Below are 11960 nucleotides of genomic sequence, written 5' to 3'. Positions count from 1 at the left end.
GAGCAGTTACTAAATATTTACTAGCCGGTGCCAGGGTAAAACACTCTTCCTGGCAGGTCATGACATTTCCTGGGGCAATCTTGGATGCATTTTTTGTTCTGACACTGCTCCCTTTCCTTGCATGGGGAAGAGACATATTTTGCTTGTGGCAGGCAGAGTTGCTTCATTCCAGGTGCAACTGACCTCTGCATCCTGGCCTTGGGCTGTCTGCTGGGACTCTGAATTTTTGCAGCTCTCTCTGGGGAGGGCAGGGCAGGGCAGCACGCCTCCAGTCCTTGGTCCATCTAACTCAAGGCTGTGCTCTTCTCTGGGCCTGTGGGCTCCCTCTACATCTAGGCGTTGGCAGCATCTCTGCCCTACACTCCTGCAGGGGAGCTGAGCATCAGACAGACCACTGGGAGGTGATGCCAGAGGCAGCCTGGTGGGATCCTGAGCAGGGTTGGTAGCACATAGGATGTGGGTGACGGAATGAGGAATGAGGATTTTCGCCAAGTGTGCATAGATGGCACCCCCTATTGAATGTCTAGAAGTGGAGACTGGAGTCTTTTTAACAAACTCTTCATGTGATTCTTCTGCCCGTTAGTATAGGGACCTTGCCTGTCAGTGTCAGACCCCACCAGCCCAGCGGATTCTCATTTAGTGATGGGTGTTCAGAAACTGACTTTTTTTTTAATATATTGATTTTTTACAGAGAGGAAGGGAGAGAGATAGTTAGAAACATCAATGAGAGAGAACCATCGATCAGCTGCCTCCTGCACATCTCCTACTGGGGATATGCCCGCAACCCAGGTACATGCCCTTCACCAGAATCGAACCTGGGACCTTTCAGTCCGCAGGCTGACGCTCTATCCACTGAGCCAAACCGGTTTCGGCGAGAAACTGACATTTATTGAAGTCTTAAGAGACCAGTGTATTAGGGTCTTTTAAATCCTCACAATTATCTACTATAAAGTAGATTTTATCCCCATTTTAGGGATGAGGAAACGGAGGCTCAGAGCATTCGCTTCCCAAGGGTGGGTAACTTGGGAAGAGACAAAGCCCAGACCTCTGATACACAGCCTGCTGCCTTCTCTAAGCTGGCTTTGTCCCCTTGTGGGCAGCACAGAGGCAGGGAGGGGCAAGCATTTGTTAATTTCCACCCCCTTGGTGCCCTCCCCCACCATGTCAGACAGCTGACATTATGAGAGGGAGCACGAATCCTTTTTTGGGAGGTGGAGTAAGAGACTCAAAGGAAAATAACATTTCTCTCCAAATGAAAGGAAAACTGGAGGTGGCACAGGGAGAAAACACCACAGGAAAGGCCAAGCCTACCATTTCCAAGATGACTTTTAAAGTGCTTCAGCCCATGTTGCACTGGGGAGTTAGACTCCACACGAACCAGGCCCTTACTCTGTGGGAAACTGGGGACATAAGATAAAGGACACAGGAACTTCTGCATAAGCCCTGGGGTGCAGGCAAATAAGAGGAATGACTTTGGGAGAGCTCCCACCTTTCCCTTCGCAGCCTCCTCCCCTGCACAGAATGGGGCCCTGACCTGGTGCCTGCCGATTCCCTTCCTATGCCAGCCATGCTTACAGGGCAGGCTGCATCCTGCAAACACACAGAGGGTTGCCACGCATAGGACCCACTTTTACAGACTCATAATCAGTGAAATGTGATTAACTGAACAAACACTGTAGGGATGCCTTAAGGAATGAAAAAAACTAGACTCCAAATGGGAGAGATGAGTGCAACAAATTATTGGTATTTACATAACTGAATAGCTTTGATTCCTTCGCAGGAACTGACAGCTGGCTGACAGAAAACGCATCCAGGGAAAGAAAAGGCATAAGTGAAGTATGAAATTGTGAATAATGTTTTCAGGTAACTTTCTATTTCCATGTAGAGTGGGTGTCTGGAGAGGTGAATGCAGTTATGGTTTGAATTGCTTCATTTATTGTCAGATGTTTTTAAAAGGGGTCATAATTCTAAGATCCAGTGTTTTTGACTTCTTTAGCCTGGCAGCCAGTCTTCAGGTAGCAGGGCAGAAAGCTGGGGTGGGTGCACCATTCAGCCTGTAGACCCTCACTTTATCCCTCTGTTTTCAGCATGCTGCCATGAGGTTTAGAGCTTTTCTGATCAATCTGTTCAGAGAATAAACCTTTGTTTTCTTGCCTAAAAGAGTCTGCTACTTGGGGTGGGGTAAAGAACCTGGGGTCCATTTGTTCTGTTCCCATACTTTGAGCGAGCCTCTCATTTTCAGCCCTGCGCCTCATTGCCACTTGCTGTGTCACTTAGGGCCCTGCGTCCTAAACTTCATGGGCTTTAGGGGTAAGCTGGTTCCCTGCTCATCTCCCTGTAATTTCTGTTGCAGCCTCTGCAATGCGAAGGCAGTTTACCACGCCACCATCCCTGCTCTGTTTCCAAAGCTTGTTTGAAATTGCTCCCCTGATATCTGTCCTCCAGTTTTCTTTGTTCTTTAGGACATGTATCTTTTTCATTTTTTAAAAAAACAAAATTGTAATTTTAGTGGCATCTTGAGAATAGAGAGAGGACCAAATGAGTATAGTAAATACACCATAATGAATTGCAAGTGATTTTAAAGAACACTGTTCTAAGCCTATATAATAAAAGCCTAATATGCTAAGGGTCCAGTCATCCAGTTGTCCGTTCAACCAATCAAAGCGTAATATGCTAATGATATGCTAAGCCCGCTCCACTGCTCACTATGACGTGCACTGACCACCGGGGGAAGGCACTATGACCGGTAGGTTAGTTTGCTGCTTGGGTCCCACCGATTAGGACTGAGCGAGACTGGCTGGATAAACCCTGGAGCCCTCCCGTGATTCCTCCCCAGCTGGCCAACCTCCCACGTCCCTCCCCGGCCCTGATCATGCACCAGTGGGGTCCCTCGACCTGGCCTCTCCCTCTCACAATCTGGGACCCCCCAGGGCTCCCACGTCCCTCCCCGGCCCTGATCATGCACCTGGCCTCTCCCTCTCACAATCTGGGACCCCTCAGGGATGTTGGAGAGCCTGTTTTGGCCAGGCTGAATTCATGCACCAGGCCTCTAGTTTTAAAATAAAAAGCAATTTAGCCCCAGCCAGTGTGGCTCAGTTCGTTGAGCATTGTCCGTGCACTGAAGGGTCACTGGTTCAATTCCCAGTCAGGGCATATGCCCAGGTTGCCTGTTCAGTCACTGGTGGGGATGCATGTGGAAGGCAATTGATTGATGTTTCACTCACATCAATGTTTCTTTCCTTCTCCTTTCCTCTCTCTCTAAAATCAATAAAGACATATTTTTTAAAAAGACAATGTATCCAGCTGTTTAACAATTAAAATCTTATAATAATGTTGAAGTTATTGTGCTAGAAAATTATAAAGAAAATATGCTTATTTTCTTTATAAGTACCTATTTTCCCTAAAAGTTTCATTCCATATTTTGGTAAATACCATTTATGTTTAGGGAACATTATTTGCACATCCTAAAAAAAAACATTTTAAATATTTTACCTGTTATCTAAGTAGGCTGTGGATTAGGGACATGGTAAAAATAAAAGAAGGCTAAATTCTGGGATCAAATTTTTTAAAAAGCAGAGTGCAGTGATAAGAAGGCACAACAAGAAAGTCTTTTTGTAGATATTGATTTCACCAGGGGATGAATGTTATCTGATTACCTTTCCACAGATGAGGAGCCCAAGGCTCTGAGGCTGAGAGACTTGAGCAGGGCATTCAGTTAGTAAGTAGGAGAGTCGGGATAAAAATCTGGGTCTGTCTAACCCCCAAACATTCTCTAGCTGAACTGTTATCTGTTGGGAAGGCAAAACTGAACTTGGGGATCATTTATAAGCCAGGTTATAACCAAGGGTCTGACTGAATGTGAAGATAAAGTCAGCACCTAATGTTCAGTGAGGGTTTCACAGGTTGGGATAGGAGGCAAGGCCATTTCTGAACTAGGAGAACTGTGGGTGAAAGAAGTGGTCTTGTCACACACAGGTAGGCCTTACCTCTAGGAAGAGTAAATAAGTCAAACTTCATTGTCAGCGTTTTTGCTGTGCAAATGGCTGGGGCAAGATAAAGGAACCAAGTGTGAAAGAGGATGAGGGTATAGATAAAGACAAGGGCATTATTCCAAAAAGGTACTGATTACAAGTGAGACACTAGGAGACCAGCTATGTTCATATGTGGAGAAGAAAGTGTTTGACAGCTTTTTCCTCTGAGAAATTTAATGTTTAAAGATTTTCAGAATTGCTCTACTAAATGTGAACAGTTTAAAAAAGTGATCAATCCAGGGTTTTTTTTTAATGAACAAAGAGTACTAGTAAGCCTCATGGAGTTGTTTTTGCTAGACAGTCCTCCAGTTCTCAGGGGAGAGAGTCTGCCTACGCCCACGTGGCAGATAGATTCACTGGTTGCCAGGAGCTAGTGGTGGGACTGCTCAGCTTCTCTGAGGCCCTGGAGCCCACAGCACCCTCCCTTTCCACAGGACTACGGTGTGGCACCCCAGCAGGCAGTACATTGCCAGCTCCCCTTCATCTCCTAGAACCTCCTGACACCAGCTTTGAGGAAAGCTGTGACAGAAAGTAGTCAGAATTAGTGTTGTGGAGAACGGCTGTTACATGAGGATAGGTGAAAAGGTTTAAAAATCCCAAAGTTTCTTATATGACTATTTTAAAAAAAGAGTTATCAACTAAAGACCTTCTATGCATATATGCAGAACCCATGGACGCAGACAGTGCGGTGGTGAAGGCCTGGGTTGGGAGGAGCGGTGGGCTGGAGGAAGTCAATGGGGGATACAAGGGGATATATGTAATACTTTCAACAATAAAGATTTTTTAAAAAGTTATAGACTAGAATGTGATGTAGGCAAAAAAAGAAGTATTTTAAAAAAACCAATATTGGCCCCAATACTAAAAACTACATGAGAGTATAATGTTAAAATGTGGTATCTGAGAACTTGTTCTCATTTGAATATCTGTTTCTCAAATGCTGCTTTTGGTCAACAGTGTTTTTACATTATTGATACCATTTTCTTCTTGAACTGCAGTTACTAAGTGGTTTCTCTATTTAATATTATGTTCCAATCATTTCTCTAAATCCTGTTGCTTTAATCCTATTAAACACATTTGTAGTTTAAAAATGCTAAAAGATGGTTTCTTTTGGATCACTGTCTCACGTGAGCTCTTTTCAGATGCTTTGCATTCAGAATAGACGTCTGGGTTGGGACCCACGCTGTCAGCCAGTCCTGAAATTCCTAAGTTCCTGAGTTGCAGGTATGTCTGGCTCTGAATAACTTCAGTAGATCATAAAGTAGATCACAGCATTCACTTTCATTGTGTTTATGTATTTGTATATTGAGTAGTTGTCCTCTGCTTAGCATCAGGAATGATACAAATGAGGAAGTTAGTGAGGATATTCTTTTGAATGCTGCCTTTCAGGAACCTAGTAGCTGAAGCTCCTTGAATATCTAGGCATCAATGCTGTTGGTAATACCACAAAAACTGAACTATGTTGTAAAAACTAAGATGTGATAGACCCTTTGTAAAACGTAATTATGAAACGTCCTATAGAAGCGCTATGCTCTTGTTCTGTATACATGTTCCATTTTACAATAAATAGATGAGTAGTAGAATCATACAAAAGAACATGTGAAATATGTACTGTTTTAAAAACCAATAATAAAATGGACATCTATATCCATGCTGCACAGGGAGAGAAACAGAACATTACCTGAATCTTAAAATTCCCCAGGCCTCCCTCCCAGATTTTATTGTTCTCTCTACACCCCACCCGCAAGAGATAACTTCCTCTTGATTTTGTTAATCACTCCTTTTTGCTTTTCTCTTCAGTTTCCCATTTGTGTATGATTCTTAAGTAAATTAATTGTTTATTTTTGAAAAATTGGATGAATAAAGAAAGGTCAGTATTGCCAGTAACATATGACGGAGCTCTCAGGAGATAAGCTGAAGAGTCTCTGGATCTTATTCACTTTTCCACAGAATCTTGTTGTTTCTTGGTTACAACATCTTATCCCTTTGGGGATAATGAGCTTTTGCAGTTTTCATTTTCCTGACTAATTAATATCTGTAACCTCCAAGTTGCTTTTATTCTGTTTGTTCTGGTCTCTGTATTTTTCATGTAAGAGGCCTTTTCTTTTGCTTTTTTGTTTTGACTGTCTCGTGATTAAAGGGCTTGGATTAAAAAGCTGATTATTATTTAATTAATGTGGGATATTTCACATGTTCTTTTGTATGATTCTACTTTTATTTACTGTAAGATGGAATATGTATACAGTGCTAGGTTGGTGTTACAGCGTAAGTATTCAGTGAAGATTCTAAAAGTAAATTTTGGTTTGTAACTTCCTAAAGCTTGTTACTAGTCTAAAATTTTTTAATTTTGTAATTCACTATTTTGTCCTGTACTTACTAATGACAATCTCATTTATGTCCTCTTTCTCCATACATATTTCAGAAATTGTATGCAAAAACATGAATATAAATGAGGACATTGATTTTGGCTAATCTTTTGGTATTCATCTTCTTTGATAAGCAGGTATTGATTTCTGACTTCTGAAGATGGATGAAGGTGTAGAAATTTCAAGTGATGGAAACTCCCTGATAAAAGCAGTCCATCTGAGCCGGCTTCGCCTCACAAGACTCCTGCTAGAAGGCGGCGCCTACATCAATGAGAGCAATGACCGTGGGGAAACACCTTTAATGATCGCCTGTAAGACCAAACATGTGGATCACCAGAGTGTCAGTAAAGCCAAAATGGTTAAATACCTGTTAGAAAACAATGCTGACCCCAACATACAGGACAAATCTGGGAAAACTGCTTTGATGCATGCTTGCTTAGAGAAAGCTGGCCCTGAAGTTGTTTCCTTGCTCCTACAGAGTGGGGCCGACCTCAGCTTGCAAGACCATTCTGGTTACTCAGCCCTTGTTTATGCTCTCAATTCAGAAGATAAAGAGACCCTGAAAGTTCTACTTAGTGCTTGCAAGGCTAAAGGAAAAGAGGTCATTATCATAACAACAGCGAAATCGCCCTCTGGTAGGCACACTACCCAGCAGTACTTAAATATGCCTCCTTCGGATATAGATGGGTGTCATTCCCAAGCCACCTGTGTCACTCCTTCAGAAATAGACATAAAAACAGTCTCGATGCCACTTTCACATTCTTCTGGAACTGATATGAGAGTTCTTGGCTTTAATGATGTGGAGTTCTCGGGAAGCTGTGACGATTCCCGGGACTTGGGCTCCCCTGTGAGGAAGCCTGCTGTGGCCCTTAATGGGCCCAAGCCACCCTGGGTCAAGAGTGCCCCCTCATTAATGAACAGAGTGGCCTCTTTGCAAGAGGAGCTCCAGGATATTACCCCGGAGGAAGAATTATCCTACAAAACCAATGGGCTGGCACTTTCCAAGCGCTTCATCACTAGGCACCAAAGTATTGACATAAAAGACACGGCACATTTGCTAAGGGCCTTCGATCAGGCCAGCTCAAGAAAGACGTCATATGATGAAATGAATTATCAGTCATGTTTTTCAGAAGGAAATCAGCAATGCATTGAAATCCCTATTGACCAGGACCCAGACTCTAACCAGACAGTATTTGCTTCCACCTTAAGAAGTATAGTTCAAAAAAGAAACTCGGGGGCAAACCACTACAGCTCCGATTCCCAGCTCTCAGCTGGTCTAATCCCTACAACTTCAGAAGATGGCAAAGCACTTACCGGAAAGAAAAAGATCCTCTCACCAACTCCTTCCTTGTTGTCAGGGTCCAAAGACTTTTTGGAGAATATCCCCCCAGGTCCCCTGAGCAGGAGGAACCATGCAGTGTTAGAAAGGCGTGGGTCAGGAGCCTTCCCTTTAGATCACAGTTTTCCCCAAACTAGATCAGGATTTCTGCCACCCTTAAATGTGAATCCTCACCCTCCCATCACAGATGTCAATGTCACCAAGATTCCCAGCCTTCTTTCTTGTGGTCAAAAAGTGCTTATGCCAACAGTACCTATGTTCCCTAAAAGTAAAAAAATGTTAAGGAGACAGTCATTGCAAACAGAACAAATTAAGCAGTTAGTAAATTTTTAAGAGATGGCTGGAAAACGTATTTTGTTCATATGTCTTTATCAGAGAAATATACAACTAGAGAAGAAATCTCAAATGTTCATCCTTTTAAATACTGTAATTGGTCAGTCGATAATGGTTAGGGGGATCAACATGTGTATCATACGAGACACTGTGGACACAAATACTCTATAGTTTCTGGTTAGGGAATTCTCTCAAAGTTGTAAGTATTTTTCTCAAAAGTTAAAAGTATTTTTCTCTAAAGTATTTCTCCCCCCTCTCTCCCTTCCACTTTGTCTGAAAAGCAAAGGAAAAAATATGCTCCATTATTTGGGTGAGGATTAACTAAAAAAAAAAAGTCTAAAAGAAAATACCCACAGCGATTAAATGTTCTATGATCTATAAGCTTAAACTACAAAGAAAGGATGAACGGATTCTTTACAAATGTTGCCCAGGCCGGCGTGGCTCAGTGGTTGAGCATCGACCTATAAACCAGGAGGTCATGGTTCCATTCCCAATCAGGGCACATGCCCAGGTTGCGGGCTCAATCCCCAGTGTGGGGTGTGCAGGAGGCAGCCAATCAATGATTCTTATTGATGTTTCTCTTCCTTTCTCTGAAATCAGTAAAATATATATAATGTTGACCGCAGGTAGATGAAAATCTAGTTAAAATTTTAAAGGTCAATCATTATAGTAGACAGAGAAACTAATGTTCCTGTTGTTAGCTTAATCAGTGTTAAATGGTAGTAAGTTTTACGTGGTAGTAATAATCTATGCCAAGTGTTTGTGTGCTGTTTTTTGCTTTGCTTTGTTTTTTTAAACATTTCAACAAAAATGTTATGGAATTCTTCATTTTCCATACCTTTAATTCCTGTTAATTTTTTTGAAGTTTATCCATACGCTCCCAATGAAAATATATTTTAAAGTTAAAAAACATTCCTTGTTACTTATTTTTGTCTTTCTAAAAACAATCCCAAAAATATCCCAAAAGTTTGAGGTTCATCACAAATAGAAACTAACTGCTTGCTTTATTTTATTAAAAAAAAGAAAAAGAAACCACCTGATTATTAGCTTAGGTGAGCTAAAGTTAAGAAAGTCAGTAGAAACTTAATTACAAAATGTACTAGTCAGTCAATATTAAACAATGTCTTTATTTCTAATATGTAATTATTAGACATTTCTATAATAAGGATGTATAAGGATAATTTCCTTAGTATGATATTCCAAAAATGTAGTATTTTATGACCTATGAATACTGTGAATAATTTTTAACAAAATAAATGAAAACCATGCTACTATTATAAAATGACTACATTATCTATAAAATTTCAAAATATGTTTATACAAAAAATCTTTATTTCAATCTAGCGGTTTACAGCACAGAATAAATCAAACTATACAGAACCTGAGTGTATTAATTTGATGTTGTCATATACAACTTTCTTTGCTTTTTGTCAGTAAGGAGATCCTGACAATGGGTATCATGCTTTTCTTGGTAATTTGTTATAAGCAAGTTATAATGTATATAGTAAATATTTAATTTCTTGTGGCTTTTATTTGGGAAAAAGCCTGGAGATGTTCCATTTAATGTTTTGAAGAACATTAATATTAATTATATTAGAAATTTTTTATTCAGAACATAGAATTGTACCTGGTGTTTATAGGCAGCTAAATCCTTTTTTGCAAGTTCTAATATTGAGAAAAGTGCTTCACTTTAAGTTGTAAGGATACAGACTGGAAAGTATGTAAATAGATTAGTTGTAAACAAAATGGTATCAATAAAGTTTTAAAATGTTATTTTAATTATCACTGTTTTTTATTTATCTCAAATACTAATGATAAATATTTCAACATAATCTCAAGAGAAGCTGTGCCACGTTACTTTGAGTAAATAGAAAACTATGAAAGAAAAACTGTTGTTTCTATTCTCATCCCAATATATATATTTAGTAGGATTAAAACTTTGTTGGCCACATTTAGAAGAATTTGTAGTCCTCTATCAATCCCAAGAACCCTTAGGAGCTGAGGTTGTGTGAGCCTGATTGTAAAACCATCCTATGGGATTTTTCATTCGATTAAGTAGAATATATCACTGGCATCCCAATGGAAAGTCACAGATGTTTGCAACAGGAATCAGATATGTATGTAGAAATACTCAGGGTATCTCTGAGTGTGAAGAATGTAGTTATGAAGAATTAGGTTTTGAAATTCTAGGAGCAGAACAAGGGCATGAACTAAGGTGGTGCTGGTGAGAAACTTGAAAATCAAATGATATATTACCAGGATTAAAATTCCAAGAGTATTTTGCTCAATATAGAGAAGATACTATGATTGAAACAATGAATACAAAGATATGCATAGCAGTCAGCATGCTCCCAACAATATGGAAATTCTAGGTCCATCCAATTTAATTTATTCAGTAAGTGGATTCGATTTTGTTATGAGAAAGCTGTTCAGCCCTATAATAGTTAACACTTCTGGCCCTACCTCGTTTGGCTCAATGGATAGAGTGTTGGCCTATGGACTGAAGTGTCCCAAGTTCAATTCCAGTCAAGGGTATGTGTCCAGGTTGCGGGTGCGATCCCCAGTAGGGGGCATGCAGGAGGCAGCTAATCAATGATTCTCATTATTGATGTTTCTATCTCTCCCTTCCTCTCTGAAATCAATAAAAATATATTTAAAGTAATAATAATCCTATATAAAAAAGAGCTAATATGCTAATTAGACCAAACAACTGTCCAAAACGACCTTCTAGATGAAGCTGGGGCTGCGAGGGCCAAGCCCCTTGCACAAATTTTGTGCACTGGGCCTCAAGTAATAAAAACACTTCTGAAGCCTTCTTACTCTTTTTTTTTTTAAATATATTTTATTGATTTTTTACAGAGAAGAAGGGAGAAGGATAGAGAGTTAGAAACATCAATGAGAGAAATCGATCAGCTGCCTCCTGCAGGCCCCTTACGGGGGATGTGCCCGCAACCAAGGTACATGCCCTTGACCGGAATCGAACCTGGGACCCTTCAGTCCACAGGCTGACGCTCTATCCATTGAGCCAAACCGGTTCGGCAACCTTCTTACTCTTTTGTAGTCTCTGAAATAACCAATCCTCCAGGAAAATGGGAAGAGGGTGCCACATTTTTGTGGATCTCTGGAATGTAAGTGCCAACAAAATGTGATTCATATCTATTATGACACATGGATTCTTTTATTTTCAGTATATCAGAATTATTTTTTATAAAGCATTTTAAATATCATTTTTTTTCTAAATTATTAGATTAGGCTCAATGAAATCTCTTCTTTCCAAATCTTTTAGGTAAGTACAGTATTATAAGGACATATGCCTAATACACAGTAAGCACTCAATACGTATTCTTTTAAAATACCCTATTTGCCGGCGTATAAGACGACTGGGCGTATAAGACGACCCCCTAACATTTCCACTCAAAATACAGAGTTTGTTATATACTCGCCGTATAAGACTACCCCCTCTTCCGCACACCTTCCACACACCAAATAAAAGGTAAAACAATATCAGGTTTTATTTTAACATTTTAATTTATATTCAAATGTATATGACATGCAGGAAAACTGTCACAAGGCTGTATGTAATCAAACATATACATAAAACAGTGCAAGTTTATTACCGGTAAACATACCGGTAATTCACTAAAGAAAACACACTCTATAGACTGGTACCGTAGATGCTTCTCAGGAACACAGGCAAGCAGCCCACATTTTGAAAATTAGCTATATTTCCTTTTATAAAGCATTCTATTTCACTAAACCAAAGAAACCTTCAAAACCAAACCACATGGGCTGCTTTTCACTATTTTTCCACTCATCACGTGCATCTCCTTAGACACCTTTGCCCCTCTTCCCATTTCGGTGAGTAATGCCTTGATTTGCCCGGCTATTGGTAGA

The 11960-nt window shown here is 40.3% G+C and overlaps 1 protein-coding gene across 2 annotated transcripts in view; it reads left to right on the top strand.

Annotated features, from left to right (window-relative positions):
• ANKRD34B (ankyrin repeat domain 34B) overlaps nt 1-8331 on the top strand; it is an 8874-nt gene extending 543 nt beyond the window's left edge. The window contains exons 2-4 of one of the 2 annotated variants that reach the window (XM_006775480.2): nt 1781-1863; nt 5171-5252; nt 6532-8331. In XM_006775480.2, the coding sequence (XP_006775543.1) occupies nt 6555-8066 (1512 nt within the window). In that variant the 5' untranslated portion in view covers nt 1781-1863; nt 5171-5252; nt 6532-6554 and the 3' untranslated portion in view covers nt 8067-8331. Of the gene's footprint in view, nt 1-1780; nt 1864-4824; nt 5253-6531 lie in introns of those variants that run through there. The other variant, XM_015571673.1, reaches the window with a different exon arrangement.
• Nucleotides 8332-11960: the final 3629 nt, after the last annotated feature.

Source organism: Myotis davidii, unplaced genomic scaffold (genome assembly GCF_000327345.1).
Source record: "Myotis davidii unplaced genomic scaffold, ASM32734v1 scaffold44, whole genome shotgun sequence".
Classification (NCBI taxonomy): Eukaryota; Metazoa; Chordata; class Mammalia; order Chiroptera; family Vespertilionidae; genus Myotis; species Myotis davidii.
This window is presented reverse-complemented; position numbering and strand designations above follow the sequence as displayed.